We start from the raw sequence: 18,380 nt of genomic DNA, 5'->3' as shown, positions 1-18,380 counted from the left end.
GGAAAAATTATAGATGCATAGAAGATTAACAAAAAAAGTTTAAAATACAATAAATTAAAACATTGTCACAAGCAAAGAAAACATCTAATAATGCATTTGCTTTAGGGTGCAATATACACCAATCTACCATACCTTAAGATTCATTGCTGTTCGAACTGATGTTGAAAAGTTCTCATGTTTCAACTTCGTCCAATTTCCAACCCCAGATATATACAGAGCATCCACTAGTTTTTTCATCTCTTCGTATGTCCAGTGGTCATTGTTTTTTCTGTGCTCACATTTTTTGCCTTTACATATAGAGCTCATGTCCTGAAAGCATGTCGCATTCTAGGAAACATAACCGACATAGTTATGAGCATTTTTCCATTGATGGATGGCTGATAATAAATCTGAGCTCAAAAAGTGCACAAAGCAAAGAATGAATACATAAAGAACTCGTTGCACACATACTAATTTGTTGAATTTCTACCTGATAATAAACATAATTCTTACCCCTAAATGGTTAGGCAGAAGGAAAGTTTGTTCCGTGTTTAATGACCATATTCCTCTCTTGCGTGCACTTCTCAGGTGACTTCGGTGCCTCCAACCACTTTTCGGCATGTAATCTGAAGCATATAACATATGTATTTAACTACTTGAGACTATGGCAAGTGATATATATCAACCTTCATAATTCGTACCTAGCAGGTCTACTATGAAGGTAGCACAAGCCCCCTCCTCCAGCGGCGTGGCGGCGAGCGCAAGCCTCATGCTTCTCCGTTGACAAGGCAGCGGGTGCCCTTTCCCTCCTCCCTTTCTCTTCTTGTCCTCCTCTCCTCCTCCACCGAGGGCCATGGTGACAGGGGCCTCCTCTTTCTCAGGAAGCGCCGTGGCAGGCGCAGATCTCCTCCTCCCCCTTATCTCCTTGGTTTCTGGTGACGCAGGCGCAAGTGTTTGTATCATGCCATGATCACTAGTTGGTGAATAAAATTCACATTCAATCTGCCAAGATGAAACATATTTTCAGTAACATTTGTCACATCATTTATTTAGCAAGTTATACTTTTACATGTGCCAAAATCATGCCTCATGAGTTAAATTCGCCTCCTTTATATAAGTAGCACTGCGTGCACCTGCAAGCAAAGCTTCATACATTGGTTTCAAAGTGGAAACCACGGATAAAACTTGCTTGCTTATGTAACAAAGTTTGGAATATACCGCAAGAAGTAAACATTGCACCTCCAAACAATTTTTCAATATCGTGTTCATCTTGGGGTCCTTCTAAGACTGCTTGGAAGTCCATGGCGTCATAATCCAGATATGCTGAATAGACTTCAATCTCCGCCTGCCATCAAAACAATGAAATATACGTCGGTTTCGTGTGAGGATTTCGATGAGCCCACTGCAAACTCTATATATCCAAGTCATATTCGATAAGATCTGAAGAACTTGGATCATGTCTGAACTGTGCTAGCCCACATATATTGCATCCAGTTAAACAGAAAGTTCATGAAACCAGGGAATTGGAATAATTAAGCGTCAGTACTTTGTATTGACCATTTTGGTTGTGCTTAAAACTCTTCTTTCAGATAACTCATGAATCTTGAGTGAAATAACGAATTTACATATAGGGATTTGTTTCGTGCGCTCGATGAATGACAAACTGTACAGGTGGATGCCAGTCCAACACGACGCTTGTTGAGCAACACATCGTTCCCATTCTCAAAAAGAATAGCACAAAAAAAATCTCAAAAAGAAAAACAAAAGAAAGAAACACCAGTTTTGCACAGAGAGTACTTGAAGCAAGAAAGCAAAAGAGTAAAAAGGCAAAGGAGAAGAAGCATGAACGCTAGGAAAAGAACAATAATCTTCCACGGGAATGGATTTCTTCAGAGGCGATAAAGAAAATGGAGGGAAGCAAAGATGGGCCTTACCTGGGTCGGCGAATTCGAGCCCCCATCCAGAGGATCGGACAGCACGGGCACCCAAATCTCACCGTCTTCGGCCGGAAAGCTCCCTGTCCCCGACGACGCGCCCGCCTCCATTGCTGCTGCTGCCGCCGCGCTGTCAAAGAAATGGAAAGCTTATGAATGCAAGAATTTTGCCCCTGCAATCTGACCCTCCTCTGCATAAAAAAACGCAGTCTTTCGTGCAGAGAGACGCACAAAAAACCCGATCTTTTTCATCTCAGAACATAGATAAAGTAAAATTTCCACTTATAGAAATATCGGGGGGGAAGAGGATGAGCAGGGCAGGGCGGGGACTGCAAGAACAGGCATATCTTCTGGAGCGGCGAGAGGCGACAGCGGGAGATACGGGGAGAGGCGAGAGGCTTGTTTAGTGCTGGAGCTCACCGTGGCCCGGCCGTGGAGGGTAGTAGGACGCGCGAAGGGAGGAAGATGAAGGCGAGAGCTTCCAGGGTGACAGTGTGCAACTCGAATCCCACCACGGCAGAAAATTTGAAGGGGAGGCCTCTCCTTCCCCTTCTATATGCCTCCGGACCTCAAAGTAAGTTAACTATTTTGAAACTAGCCGTGACATCCGGTGTAATGTTTTTTTTGAAAGATTCACCGGATGTCTCATCTAACTTTTTTCATACAAGTATCAATTAATGTGACAAGTCATTAGATATGAAAGAATATTTATTGATGCGACAAGTCATTGAGGTATCATTGTATTTTATGGGTTGTTGTTGGATTACGTGCAGTCAAATATTATAGTGTTTAATTATAAGTTTGCTTTTATCTTTTTAAAATAATTAATAAATAGTACTCCCTCCGTTAAGTTGTGTGGGTTAAATTTGAAAATTTTCACATCCAAGGCAGATGGTGAGTGGTGAAATAATTTCTCTAATTTGTAAAATACTCAATTAGTGTGCTTGTTTCTTTTAAAAAATCATGTTACCGACGCATTAATTGTAATGTATGTATGTGTGACCATTAAATGATCAAGGACTTTTACATATATCAATGAATTTTCTTTTGATTATTGCTTGTAGCTATTTAATGCACCTCAAAATCTGAGCATGTGATGTGGACAATGAAAATGACAAACAAAATTAAAAATAAATAAGAAAATAACATAGGCTCTCTAAACCATAAGGAGGAAGTAACAACTTTATTTTCTCTTTGCTGTGTTAACTCAAATATGCTCTTGATAAATATTAATAGGATTCGTACGATAGAAAAGGCTCTTGTATGAAATAGAAGAAAAATCAACCTACATTGTCCGTATGAAGACTGAGAGCACTTGTTGTTTTGTAACTTTTATAGCTTATAAGTGAAAATTATCGGTCTCCTCTAGAGTATAACAAACTTGCACTGAAACTTAGACATGAATATAGCGGTCCTTCCTCGTGAAATCTATGGCATCCGGATGTAATTCGATGGTTTATGTTAGTTTTCATGTAGTTTCATTATAAGCTCTGTGGTCGCCCCCAATAATAGAGAGAGCAATTTTTTTACCAACATTATATTTTCTTCACAAGTATTTGTATGTTACATGAAATCGGTTAAGAACTGTGCTACCATGCGACCAGCATCTAGCGCTACCACTCCATCTGCTTGCCACTTTCCCTGCATATCACCGGCATCACCAACCGAGTAACCATGCATGGCTAGATCACATGGTGCAAAACATGTTGTGCTCGAGAACAATCTATCGAGCGTTCGCTCAATATTTACACGATCAGAATCTTGCTCAGTATTGAAAGTCCGCACAATATTTTCACGATTAGAATCTCGCTCAGTATTGAAATCTCGCTCAATGTTCTAGAAGAGCCTATTCAGTATTTTTTACGATTAAAATGACAACTTTTTTGCATGATAATACATGCCTTATTTTGTATCATAAAGATCATAGTACAAGCCACGTACATATCGACCTGACAAAACTGAAAAAACTGCGAAACGCTAGCCTTTACACAAAGGAACACTAGTCAAGAAGTAAAATTACAATCAAGACCGAAGAAATCTCTGAGCTTGACACCAACGCCCGTTACCCGCTTCTCGCACCATCACAGCAGCTACCAAAGGAAAAAAATGTCGGATCACCTACGGAGCAAATTTTCGCCAGATCCCTCGGTAGGGGTTCCAAGCACAGCTGGAAGTCATGGATTGGAGGTCACACGAGGGGTTTATCTAGGTTCGGACCTCCTGAGAGTAATACCCTACGTCCTGCTGGTTTTGATTATTCATAGTGGAGTGATACCTCGTGCGAGGGGCCACAATGGTGTTTGATGTTGCTACCGAGAGTTTCTCGTATCTGAGGATAGATGATCAAGAGGAACCCTAGACCTCCCTTTATATAGATAGGAAATGTATATGGTTTACATGCCAGATGCATCTCTTGGGCGCCACCATTTAGTCTCGGGCATCAAGAAGGTCTTCTGGCCTCCTAGGGTTAGCGCCATACCGTGGGCCTATTGGGCCCCTTTGTAGTTGGCGAGGTTGGGCTCCTTGGCATTTAGCCACCCCCGGTACAGGACCCCGTTAGTAGCCCCCAAGAGTGGCGGAGGTCGCAGTGAGGACCGCAAGACCTCCAGCGGGCTCCTTCATCGTCTTGCTTCTTAAGAGCTCGGATAGCCTCGGAGTCCGGCGTACCCAAGGGATCGGTTGCCCTATCGGTTTGGACGCCGATTCGGTGTAGTCTGTATCCGCCGCGAGTCCTTAAGAGAGGATCCAGCTGTATTTATCGCCTTTATTCCCTGCAAAAAAGGAGGGAAAGGAAAACCTTCCCAAGGCAACGGAAAAGTGGTCCGTTCCACTGGGGGTGGACGACGCCTCGGGTCCGGACACCTTATAAGTTGAGGGAAACTGGGGGTTTCAAAACCCTACCTTATTCCGTTTCGCTCCTTGCTCGTCTCAAACTCTTCGCCATGCTCCCGTTCTCCTGCCGCTGATGGCCAAGACGAGGAGTGAGTGAGTGAGTGAGTGAGAGATGTCTCTGATTCGTCTCCAACGTATCTATAATTTTTGATTGTTCCATGCTATTATATTATCTGTTTTGGATGTTTAATGGGCTTTAATATACCTTTTTATATTATTTTTGGGACTAACCTATTAACCGAAAGCCGAGTGCAAATTGCTGTTTGTTTGCCTATTTCAGTGTTTCGCAGAAAAGGAATATCAAACAGAATCCAAACTGAATGAAACCCTCGCGAGGATCGTCTTTGGAACAAACACAATCCAGGAGACTTGGAGTGGACGTCGAGGAAGCCATGAGGCAGGAGGGCGCGCCCCCCACCCTCGTGGGCTCCTCGCAGCTCCACCGACCTACTTCTTTCGCCTATATATACTCTTATACCCTGAAACCTTCCGGGAGAGCCACGAAACACCTTTTCCACCGCCGCAACCTTCTGTACCCGTGAGATCCCATTTTGGGGCCTTTTCCGACGATCTGCCGGAGGGGGATTCGATCACGGAGGGCTTCTACATCAACACCATAGCCTCTCCGATGATGTGTGAGTAGTTTACCACAGACCTTCGGGCCCATAGTTATTAGCTAGATGGCTTCTTCTCTCTCTCTTTAGATCTCAATACAAAGTTCTCCTCGATCTTCTTGGAGATCTATTCGATGTAACTCTTTTGCGGTGTGTGTGCCGAGATCCGATGTATTGTGGGTTTATGAACTTGATTATCTATGAATATTATTTGATTCTTCTCTGAATTATTATATGCATGATTTGATATCTTTGCAAGTCTCTTCGAATTATCGGTTTAGTTTGGCCTACTAGATTGATCTTTCTTGCAATGGGAGAAGTGCTTAGCTTTGGGTTCAGTGTTGCGGTGCTCGATCCCAGTGACAGAAATAGAAACGACACGTATTGTATTGTTGCCATCGAGGATAAAAAGATGGGGTTTATATCATATTGCTTGAGTTTATCCCTCTACATCATGTCATCTTGCCTAATGCGTTACTCCGTTCTTATGAACTTAATACTCTAGATGCATGCTGGATAGCGGTCGATGTGTGGAGTAATAGTAGTAGATGCAGAATCGTTTCGGTCTACTTGTCACGGACGTGATGCCTATATTCATGATCATTGCCTTAGATATCATCATAACTATGCGCTTTTCTATCAATTTCTCGGCAGTAATTTGTTCACCCACCGTAATACATGCTATCTTGAGAGAAGCCACTAGTGAAACCTATGGCCCCCGGGTCTACTTTACATCATATAAGTTTCCAATCTACAATTCTAGTTTACTATTTATTTTGCAATCTTTATTTTGCAATCTATACCACAAAAATACCAAAAATATTTATCTTATTATCTTTATCAGATCTCACTTTTGCAAGTGGCCGTGAAGGGATTGATAACCCCTTTATTGTGTTGGTTGCAAGGTTCTTATTGGTTTGTGCAGGTATTAGGCGATTTGCGTGTAGTCTCCTACTGGATTGATACCTTGGTTCTCAAAAACAGAGGGAAATACTTACGCTACTTTGCTGCATCACCCTTTCCTCTTCAAGGGAAAACCAACGCATGCTCAAGAGGTAGCAGTCTCTGGCTCGGAGTCGCCTTCCAGGCCTGTCGGCGGGAAGATGAAACTGCTAGTTATCGACTAGAGGGGGGGGGGGTGAATAGGAGATTTTTGTGAAAGTCTTCAAAACACGAGGTCTCTGAAGACAAACAATCAATATGAACCTATATGATATGCAGCGGAAGATGAACTACACTAGACAGGCCATAGTCAAGTAAGCAATTCAATGAAAGCATGAAGACTAATAGCAGCTAGGTAGTGCAGATCGGAATGGAAGACAGTATGAAGCCAAATAGTAATAGTCTTCGCACAATGAATTCAAACATATCAGGCAGGCAAGCAATGACTTCAAGAAGACAAACTGAAATGTAAAGGAGGTAGGGGATAGAACCAGTAGCTTGGTGAAACAAGGATTTGGTAGACCAGTTCCAGTTGCCGTGACAACTGTACTTCTGGTTAGGGAGGCTGAGATTGAACTTAGAAGACTGTGTCTTCACCTTATTCCCCTTGAGCTAAGGACACCCAGTCCTTGCCCAATCACTCTCGTAAGTCTTCAAGGTACACTTCCAAACCTTCACAGACTCTGTTCACTGGCGATCCACAATGACTCTTGGATCCTCAGAACATGACGCCTAACTGGATGGAGGATGCACAGTCCTCAAGTGTAACAAGTCTTCAGGTCACGCGGACAGAAAGACTTCAGTGATGCCTAACACTCTTTGGCTCTGGGTGTTTGGGCTTTGTCCTCGCAATGATCTCTCTCTCTCTCTCAAAAGCTTCGGAGGTGGGTCGCTCCTAAACAACAAAAGCCGTGCACTAACTCTGAGCAGCCACCAATTTATGGTGTAGGGAGTGGGCTATTTGTAGCCAGGAGGCAACCTGACATGATGTTTGAAATGACCCTGGGTCACTAAGGAACCGACACGTGTCTAATGGTCGGATTTCAAACACACATGGCAGCTTGGCTTGGGTTATAAGCAAAGCTGACTCATCCAACTTTGGATAAGATTTGCTCTCATTGTCTTCGTCCAAAGACATAGTATTTTGGTTGAGCATCACATCAGTCATTTGACTTTGTTCACTTGGACCCCAGTTAACAGTTCGGTGGTTCCTATGACTCAATAAAGAAGAAAAGGAAACTACGAAAGAAACCATGTTTCACCCTCCATAGTCTTCAAGTGAATGTCTTCACACGTCATTATCTTCAACGTGAATGTCTTCACGAACCGCCATTGTCTTCAATGTCTTCTTACATTTTTAGGGGTCATCTCTGGAAGGAAAACCGAATCAATGAGGGACATCTACCTGTGTTATCCTGCAATTCTCACAAACACATTAGTCCCTTAACCATGTTTGTCGTCAATACTCCAAAACCAACTAGGGGTGGCACTAGATGCACTTACAATCTCCCCCTTTTGGTGATTGATGACAAACTAGTTGAAGTTTTCAACGGGGATAAAATTATGTGAAAGTTAAAGTACATGGGCATTGGCTTCATAGCTTGAAAGAGGCTCCCCTTGAAGATGTGCATATAAATGTTTAGCCTTTGAATGCAAATGCACATGTCAGGTTTTGCTTTGTGGAGAACTTCTTCAACACATGAAGACAATTCATCATGCATACACAAATGTAATGAAGATAATGAAATGCACAATGAGAAATGGGCGCCTGTATGATGACTTCATGCGGGATTTATCATCGAATCATACGGTAGAAGAAAAAGTGGTAGACGACCATCAAGTTTAAGTGTTACAACTCAAAAGCCAATAGTTCAAGAATGAGAGTTGTAAAAACTTAGCAAAAATAAGCACTTGGCCCATATGGACCCACTTGAAGACTATCAACTCATATGCTTCTCCCCCTTTTGTCAGTAATGACCAAAAATGTTTGAAGACATAGAGTGTCTACTCGTTCCTAGGCGGTGAAGATGTTGGGGCAGCAGGGTCGATGTTGGAGTTGGGCGGTGCAGAGGGGCCTGATGTAGAATCATGGTGCAGTGAAGCCATCGCTGGAGAAGTGGCATCGTCCTCTTCATCTATAACTCGCGCAACAACAGTTGGAGCCAAAGATGAATATTCAGAATCTTCAAGGGAAGGAGTTGGACGAAAACTTGCTGATTGGGGAGGCCTGGAGTCAAACTTGAAACGTTCAGTGAAGCCATCTGTTCGAAGATCGTCTTCAGAACAGAGCATTGTGAGGCTCTTCTAGGACCGCTGACAGGCTTCATGTGCAACAAATGAGTTCTTGGTTGCAAGGTTGCGTATGCGGTTGACATCAACTAGAAGACTCTGCATCTGGTGCTTCAGCCCGTCATGATGCCTATCCTACTTCCGGTGAAGTGATACAAGAAGCACTCTGTCATTCAGGACACAAGCATGCTTCTGAGGCCTTTGAGCTACCGTGCTGGCTGTTGCATCAGTGTTTGCACGATGCGGCAGACGAAGCTGACCAGCAAGAGGACCAGCAGGAGCAGGATGAAGGAAATATGCCCTAGAGGCAATAATAAAGTTGTTATTTATATTTCCTTATATCATGATAAATGTTTATTATTCATGCTAGAATTGTATTAACCAGAAACTTAGTACATGTGTGAATACATAGACAAACAGAGTGCCCCCAGTATGCCTCTACTTGACTAGCTCGTTAATCCAAGATGGTTAAGTTTCCTAGCCATGGACATGTGTTGTCATTTGATGAACGAGATCACATCATTATAGAATGATGTGATGGACAAGACCCATCCGTTAGCTTAGCACTATGATTGTTTAGTTTATTGCTATTGCTTTCTTCATGACTTATACATGTTCCTATGACTATGAGATTATGCAACTCCCGAATACCGGAGGAACACTTAGTGTGCTATCAAACATCACAACATAACTAGGTGATTATAAAGATGCTCTACAGGTGTCTCTAATGGTTTTTGTTGAGTTGGCATAGATCGAGATTAGGATTTGTCACTCCAATTGTCGGAGAGGTATCTCTGGGCCCTCTCGGTAATGCACATCACTATAAGCCTTGCAAGCAATGTGACTAATGAGTTAGTCATAGGATGATGCATTACGGAACGAGTAAAGAGACTTGCTGGTAACGAGATTGAACTAGGTATTGAGATAGCGACGATCGAATCTCGGGCAAGTAACATACCGATGACAAAGGGAACAACGTATGTTGTTATGTGGTTTGACCGATAAAGATCTTCGTAGAATATGTAGGAACCAATATGAGCATCCAGGTTCCGCTATTGGTTATGGACTGAAAGTGAGTCTCGGTCATGTCTACATTGTTCTCGAACCCGTAGGGCCCGCACGCTTAACGTTCGATGACGATCGGTATTATGAGTTTATGTGTTTTGATGTACCGAAGGTAGTTTGGAGTCCCGAATGTGATCACGGACATGATGAGGAGTCTCGAAATGGTTGAGACATAAAGATTGATATATTGGAGGACTATATTCGGACACCGGAAATATTCCGGAGAAGTTTCGGGTAAAATCGGAGTGCCGTAGGGTTACCGGAACCCCCCGGGGGAACTAATGGGCCTCATGGGCCTTAGTGGAGAGAGAGAGGGGCGGCTAGGGCAGGCCGCACGCCCGTCCCCCTTGGGTCCGAATTGGACTAGGGAAGGGGGGACGGTGCCCCCCTTTCATTCTCCCTCTCCCCCTCTCCTTCCTTCCCTCTCTCTTGTTGGAAACCTACTACACTACAAAAAAAGACACATCCGTGACATTTTGGGCCGAACGGAATTTTTTTCTGTCATACTTATGACACTTCTATGATGATAATTGTGACAAAACCCGGTATCATCATAGATGTGGTGGGATCCTACTTCTATGACAAAAAATCATGACAGAAAATGGGCTTTTCGTCCTGGGTGGGCCGGAGACGCAGCTGCATGACATTCTTTGGGCCGTCCATGATGAAAAAACCGTGGTAGAAGCGAGGGCGAGGATATTGGGGTGTTCCCGGTTACGGTGGGTGGTCGGGGACGAGCGATGCACGTTTCTCTCGTACACGCACGCGCGTGGGTGCGAGGCGTTGGGCTCTAACTGAACCCGAGCGGGGCGTTAGGCTCTAACTGAACCCGAGCGAGGCGTTGGGCTCTAACTGAACCCGAGCGATTGCACTGCAGGCTACGTGTTACTGAACCCGAGCGATCGATCGATGGCTGTTAACTGAACCCAATCGAGCGATTCCTTCGCTATTGCTGCTAACTGAAGCCGATCGATGCTGCCTCTGGATGAACAGTGAGCGTTGCTGGGGGGTTTGGATGAACAGTTCCCGGTGGGGGTGGATGAACAGGACCCCGTGGTGTTGCCTCTGGATGAACAGGGCCCCGATCGATCGAGCCGGTTGGGGCTGGATGAACAGGACCCCGTGAAGGGCAGGATGAACAGGACCACCCCGTGGAGGGCAGGATGAACAGTAGACAGTGGAGGGCTGGATGAACAGTAGCCCGTGGAGGGGTGGTTGAACAGGAGCCCGTGGAGAGGGCTGGTTGAACAGTAGCTGGTGGAGTAGCGCGCGGTGGAGGTTGGATGAACAGGAGCCCGTGGATGAACAGTCGCAGGTGGAGGCTGGAGGAGGTCGACGGTGGATGAACAGTAGCTCGTGGAGGCTGGAGGGGGTCGATGGTGGAGATGAACAGTATCCCGTGGAGCCCCGTTTTGCGGTACGCCACACCCCTCCCGATGAACAGGACCCCCGTTTTGACCGTAGAGCTCCAACACAAGTCCGTTTCCTCCGTTTTGCGGTATGCCACATCCCTCCCGATCAACAGGACCCCCGTTTCGACCGTAGGAGGTTCGTTTCCTCCGTTTTGCGGTACGCCAGACCCCTCCCGATGAACAGGATCCCGTTTCGAATGTGGCCGGTCGAACACAAGGCCGTTTCCTCCATTCTGTGGTACACCAGGCCTCGTTTCCATTGGCTGTTCCATCCAAGCCCTTCCGATGGACACGACGACGCATTCGGTTCTGACCCAGCCGGTTGGCTCCCCATGAACACGACAATGACGTTGTTTCTCCGTTCCGACCCAGCCATGTACATGAGCCCTGGCCGTACGTACGTGCGAGTAGGCATTCGAGACCCCGCCCATATGTACATACATGGCCGTATTTACTATCTTGCACCCTGGCCACTGTACGTACATGTACATGCTACGTGCACGCCTCTACTACGACAAGTGCGCGCCTCTACATCGACCAGTATGTACGTACACGTTCGTGACCAGAATGACAACACTACGTACGCTTTGACCAGGTGGGTCCCGACTATCAGTCACTTCCTTGCGTGCGAAGATGTAGCTGGTGGGTCCCAACAATCAGGGGGGCGAATAGTTTTTTTGCCCGGATGCACTTCCTTGCATGCGAAGATGTAGCTGGTGGGTCCCAGCAGTCAGGGGGCGAATCATGTTTTTTTGCCCGGACACACTTCCTTGCGTGCGACGTTGTAGCTGGTGGGTCCCAGCAGTCAGGGGAAAACATTTTTTGCACGAAATACGGTGGCCCGTCCGGTGGGTCCCCGTTGTCAGGTGGAGGAATAATTATTTTGTGCGTAATAAGGAGGCACTTCCTTGCTGCGGCCGTGGACCCAGCTGTCAGCCTCTCCACATACAGTACTCTTCCGATGTAAGTCGTTCCTTGACCACGTTGACCATGCCGCACCGAGAGCACCAGGGCGATGGACGACGGCGAGGCCTAGGAAGGGTATGGGGAAGACGCGGCAGTGGAAGCCTGCAGGGAGAGGAGTACGAGGGTTCGCTGGTTCGGCTGCGGTGTGAGGTTGTCGTCACCGCAGGGCCTGGCCAGCAGTGGGAATAGTAGGGGGCGGTGAGGTCTCCGCGGCAGCACAGCCGGCCACGGGAGGCAGGAGCATGCGGCACGACCGGCGCTGCTTTGGGCGGCTGGAGCAAGAAGACTAGAGGTTGAAGAAGCACTACGGCCGTTGGATGGACATCATACGATCACTGGAGCTAGAGTCGTTCATATTGACTAAGTTGACAAAGCACTCCATCCCCGTTAACTTAGTAGGCCCACAAGTCAGCCACCCACCAACGTGGGTACCAACTAGCAGGGGGAGTAGTCAGTTTTTTGTGCATAATAAGGAGGCACTTCTGGTGGGTCAGATCTGACTGCGGGGGGAACATTTTTCCGTGAAATACGGTGACCCATCCGATGGGTCCCAGCAGTCAGGGGGGAAACGTTTTTTTACACAAAATACGGTGGCCCGTCCGGTGGGTCCCCGCTGTTAGGTGGAGGAATCATTATTTTCCGCGTAATAAGGAGGCACTTCCTTGCTGCGGGCGTGGACATAGCTGTCAGCCTCTCCACGTACAGTACACTTCCGATGGAAGTCGTTCCTTGACCACGTTGACCACGTCGCGTTCCATTGCATGCATGCGTCCATGGGCGTGGTGCGTCCCCACTGTCAGCCTCTCACGTACAGTCATGTTCCGATGACTCTCGGTTGTTGACCACGTTGACCACACCGTGCCGAGCGCACCAAAGGCCGGTGGACGATGGCGAGGCCCCAGACTGGAACGACCCGGAGATGGGGAAGACGGGGCAGTGGAGTCGCAGATGGAGAGGAGTGGGAAACTTGACTGGTTCAGGTGCGCGGTAGCACAGCCGCCCATGGGAGACAGGAGCAAGAACAGAGGTTGAAGGAGCACGGCTATTGGATTAACATCCAATGGTCCAGCTGCTAGAATCATTTGTTGATTAAGTTGACAAAGCCCTGCATACACGTCCGCTTAGTAGGCCCACAAGTCAGCCACCAAATCTGACGGGTCCCAGCTGTCAACGGGAGGAATATTTTTTTTCGAATAACAAGGAGGCACTTCCTTCCGTGCGAAGATACAGCCGGTGGGTCCCAGCTGTCAGGTGGAGGAAACATTTTTTTCATCTTAATAAGGAGGAACTTTCCTTGCGTGTGACCATGGACCTCGTGGGTCCCAGCCGTCAGGCTCTCCACGTACAGTCCTCTTCCGATGACTCTCGTTTGTTGACCACGCTGCACTGAGCGCAGCGAGGCGGTGGACGACGGCGAGGCCCCGGACGGGAATGACTCGGAGATGGGAAGACGCGGCAGTGGAGTCGCAGATTGAGTGGAGAAGAAGGGTTATAACTGGTTCTGGTGCAGCGTGGGGCTGCAGTCGGTGGAGAATAACAGGAGGTGTGGAGGGGTGGAGGGATAGCCTGGCCGGCTGTGGGGTAGCGCTTCACAGTGATGCGTGCTAAGTAGAGCCGCTAGCCACCGGAGGCCGGACCAGGCGGTCCCGGCGATGCTGGAGGAAGAAGACGAGAGATTGAAGGTGCATGCCGACCAAGTTGACAACGGCCTACGTAGGCTTTGACCTATTGACCCACATGCCAGCCTGCAAAAATGTGGCATATATTTAACCCATGTTTTCTAGAATGTACAATCCATTTGCTGGGCTGGGTGAACAAATAATTTTGCGTCAATGCGGCCCATTTATATTATTTAAGAAATCCCAACCCATTTGCACTTCCTTCGAATACATGAATTAGCTGGGCTCGTTATATATATAATGTTATGTTAGAAGGAGCAATTAATATCAAAAATAAACCGGAGAGGCACATTTTTATATACATAATTAACAAATTAGCGAGTTATTGCTCAAAATAAAAATGAGCGCGTTATTATTACATTGGTTCTTAAAATCTTCGCACGCTTTTGTACGCAATCACAAGGACTTTCGTTGCCCATGAGTCAAAAACAACCAGGATTTTCCTTGCCAACTTCTGTTAAACATTTACTTTTATAAGTTAATAACACATGTGATGTTTTCATAATGTATATATAAGTCTCTATAAAATATACGATAATAGTAATAATATAAATATATATAATGTGGTTAAAAAAATACATTGGGCTGCCGATCTTTAAGAAAAAACCCATAGGCTGGTATGGACCTCAAAAAAATAAGTTGAAACCACTGTCACCCGTATGTCATGGGCTACGCATGTTAAAATACAAAACCTAGGCCTAGCTGATACTTGTTCGCCCTCTGAAAAAAATGATACCAGATCCCCGAGCGAACTGGATTATAGAGGGGGCCGGCGTCATGACTGAAGAAGCACATCAGGAGAGATTTTTTTCTTCAGTGGATGGCTCTCGATGGCTTTTTTTACTTGCCTCTGCACCATACAACTTGTATTTTTAGCCTCCCAGTCCGTGGTGGACCAGCAACCCATTTGCTGGGCGGGCCAACCTACAGAAACCAGCACTCGATTTTTCATCAAGCCCCCAAAACAAACGCCGTACTATGTTTGTTTTGAGGCCGAAAACATTACGACAGGGGTTGAGCAGGGGAGGGGGAAAGACAGAGCAAAAATATTAAAAAGAGCTGATGTGCCATTGCTACCCTAACAAAGCAGGTGCAATTCTTCTCGGGAAGAAGGTGTGCCGTTGACACCCACAGGTCACATACCCCACAGTAGGCATACTAACAAGTTCACACACAAGCACAACAGAAAAGGTAAACATTCGTATCAAACTCAGGTTCACAGGACACGTTCATATTCATAGCCAACATTCACTATCAACAACTCAAAAGATTCATATATACACAAGTTCAGCATGTCTATGGATCCAAATGATTGATAGATCACACAACAATATTCATCGATAATTCACAAAAAGATTCAGATATACACATGTTCAGTATGTTTATGTATCCAAATGATTGAGATCACAGCCAATATGATCCATGGACGAACTTTAATTACCTTGGGTACAGACTGGTAAATGGTGTTCAGTCGGAGGTACTTCTTGTAAAATTAATGCTTGTACGAGTAAACTTTCGAGTACACAAGAGGAAGCACAGACAATCTGAACTTTGCTTGTAGGTTTATCCTCAAATAGTGGCCTCGTGCCGAGGGAGTTTTGAGCAACTTGTCCACTTGAAAGTGCAACTATCCCTAGGTTGTTTTGGTAATTCATAACAACATATAGCTCATTGAGCTAATACTATTCCAAGATGATTATTTCAGGAAAGCTCAATGATTGTGAAAGTGGAACCCTCATAATGCTAAGGACAAAGGATTGGCTCAAGCTCAAAATCTCAAGACTCTTCATTTTATATTTTAGTGATCCAAGATCACATTGAGTTCACATTGAGTCTTTAGGAAAAGCCAATACTATCAAGGAGGGATGAGGTGTTGCTTAATGAGCCTCTTGCTTCATGTGCTTAGTGATATGCTCCAAAACCCTCAACTACTTTCCCATATCCACATATGACCTAAACCCTAAGCCAAACTCGGTCCTACCGATTCTTCCTATCCGGCGCCACCGAGTTTCACTTGTCATTAAGCCACTGCCAAACCCTAGCAATTCGGTCCTACCGATAGGGATCTCGGTCTCACCGAGATGGGGATTGCAAACTCTCTGTTTCCCTTTCGTAACTTTTGGTCTCACCGAAAGAGCGAACGGTCCCACCGAGATTGCAATGTAAATTCAGTGTTTCCCCTTTATAACTTTCCGGTCTCACCGAGTTCCACTCGGTCTCACCGAAAGAGCAAATCGGTCCCACCGAGTTTGCCTGACCAACTCTCTGGTTAGCTAATTACCAAATTCGGTCTCACCGAGTTTGTGTAATCGGCCTAGCCATATTGGTCCTACCGAGTTGCATGTCGGTCCCACCGAAATCTCTAACGGTCACTAGGTTTACCTTTTCGGTCCGACCGAGTTTGTTGATTCGGTCCCACCGAGATTGGAAAACTGTGTGTAACGGTTGGATTTTGTGTGGAGGCTATATAACCCCTCCACCTCTCTTCATTCGGAAGAGAGAGCATCAGAAACAATACACCATTCCAACTCATATGTTCTGAGAGAGAACCACCTACTCATGTGTTGAGACCAAGATATTCCATTCCTACCATATGAATCTTGATCTCTAGCCTCTCCAATTTTCTTTCCACTCTTCCACTCAAATCTTCTTTCCACAAAATCCAAATCCTATGAGAGAGAGTTGAGTGTTGGGGAGACTATCATTTGAAGCACAAGAGCAAGGAGTTCATTACCTACACACCATTTGTTACTTCTTGGAGAGTGGTGTCTCCTAGATTGGCTAGGTGTCACTTGGGAGCCTCCGACAAGATTGTGGAGTTGAACCAAGGAGTTTGTAAGGGCAAGGAGATCGCCTACTTCGTGAAGATCTACCGCTAGTGAGGCAAGTCCTGTGTGGGCGATGGCCATGGTGGGATAGACAAGGTTGCTTCTTCGTGGACCCTTTGTGGGTGGTTGCTTCTTCGTGGACCCTTCGTGGGTGGAGCCCTGCGTGGACTCGCGCAACCGTTACCCTTTGTGGGTGGAGCCCTCCGTGGACTCTCGCAACCGTTACCCTTTGTGGGTTGAAGTCTCCATCAACGTGGATGTAGGATAGCACCACCTATCCGAACCACGGGAAAAACATCCGTGTCTCCAATTGTGTTTGAATTCTCCAAACCCTTCCCTTTACATTCTTGCAAGTTGCATGCTTCACTTTCCGCTGCCAATATACTCTTTGCATGCTTGCTTGAATTGTGTGATGATTGCTTGACTTGTCCTAAAATAGCTAAAATCTGCCAAGAACTAAAATTGGGAAAAGGTTAAGTTTTTAATTGGTCAAGTAGTCTAATCACCCCCTTCTAGACATACTTTCGATCCTACAAGTGGCATCAGAGCTTTGGTCTCCATTTGCTTTGATCTCCATAGCTTTTGGTGGTCATAGCCTTGGTTTCACAACCTAGGAGAGTATGGCGTCTAGCGAGGGAAATTATCACCGTAGAGGTCCCTACTTTGATGGTACTAATTTTGCTAGTTGGAAGCATAAAATGAAAATGCATATTCTTGGACATAACCCCGCCGTTTGGGCTATTGTGTGTGTTGGTTTGCAAGGTGACTTCTTTGATGTGAGAGAACCAAACCGTGAAGCTACCGCGGATGAGTTGAAGATGTTGCAATACAATGCTCAAGCTTGTGATATTCTTTTCAACGGATTGTGCCCCGAAGAATTCAACAAAATCAGCCGTCTTGAGAATGCGAAGGAAATTTGGGACACTTAGATTGATATGCATGAAGGTACCGACTCCGTCAAGGAATCCAAGTTGGATGTGCTTCAAAGCCAACTTGACAAGTTCAAGATGAAGGATGGTGAAGGTGTCGCTGAAATGTACTCTAGGCTTGCTCTCATCACAAATGAGATTGCCGGCTTAGGAAGTGAAGAGATGACCGATAGATTCATCATCAAGAAGATTCTAAGAGCCTTGGATGGAAAATATGATACCGTGTGCACATTGATCCAAATGATGCCCAATTACAAAGATCTCAAGCCAACGGAGGTGATTGGAAGAATTGTTGCTCATGAGATGTCACTTAAGGATAAAGAGGAACTTCACAACAAATCAAGTGGTGCCTATAAAGCCTCATGTGAAGCCCCTACATCATCAAGTGAGAAACTAGACTTCAATGAAGAATTGAGCTTAATGGTGAAGAACTTCAACAAGTTCTACAAGAGTAGAAGCAAAGATAGAAGCTTCAAGTCAAGGTCCTACAATGACAAAAGATCTTCTAGTCGAGAGCGAAACTGCTATAGTTGTGGAAGACCCGGACACTATTCCAATGAGTGTACGGCTCCCTACAAGAGAAGAGAAGATTCTCCAAAAAGAATAAGCAAAGAATCACCACCAAGAGAGAGAAGGAGTAGAGATGATCGTTATGAACGAAGATACTCACGGAGAAGCAAGGATTCGGAAAGGAAGGAAAAATCATCAAGGAGCTACACAAGACGAAGACATCAAGCTCATGTTGGTGAATGGGTATCCGGCTCCGACTCCGACAGCCACTCCGAGAGAAGTTATCACTCCGACTCCGAGATACTCAAGATGAAGGTGTTGCCGGTCTAGCACTTGTGTCA

General features: G+C 45.7%; 1 protein-coding gene across 1 annotated transcript in view; it reads right to left on the bottom strand.

Annotated features, from left to right (window-relative positions):
- The window catches only part of LOC125532822, a 29,676-nt gene that overhangs the window by 533 nt on the left and 10,763 nt on the right, over positions 1 to 18,380 (bottom strand). Inside the window, exons 2-8 of the mRNA XM_048696720.1 lie at positions 2,334 to 2,473; positions 1,914 to 2,043; positions 1,198 to 1,324; positions 1,066 to 1,112; positions 681 to 981; positions 493 to 605; positions 133 to 327 (exon numbers count right to left, since the gene is read on the bottom strand). Of these exons, the coding sequence (XP_048552677.1) occupies positions 133 to 327; positions 493 to 605; positions 681 to 981; positions 1,066 to 1,112; positions 1,198 to 1,324; positions 1,914 to 2,043; positions 2,334 to 2,473 (1,053 nt within the window). The remainder of the gene's footprint in view (positions 1 to 132; positions 328 to 492; positions 606 to 680; positions 982 to 1,065; positions 1,113 to 1,197; positions 1,325 to 1,913; positions 2,044 to 2,333; positions 2,474 to 18,380) is intronic.

Source organism: Triticum urartu, chromosome 1, assembly GCF_003073215.2.
Source record: "Triticum urartu cultivar G1812 chromosome 1, Tu2.1, whole genome shotgun sequence".
Classification (NCBI taxonomy): domain Eukaryota; kingdom Viridiplantae; phylum Streptophyta; class Magnoliopsida; order Poales; family Poaceae; genus Triticum; species Triticum urartu.
This window is presented reverse-complemented; position numbering and strand designations above follow the sequence as displayed.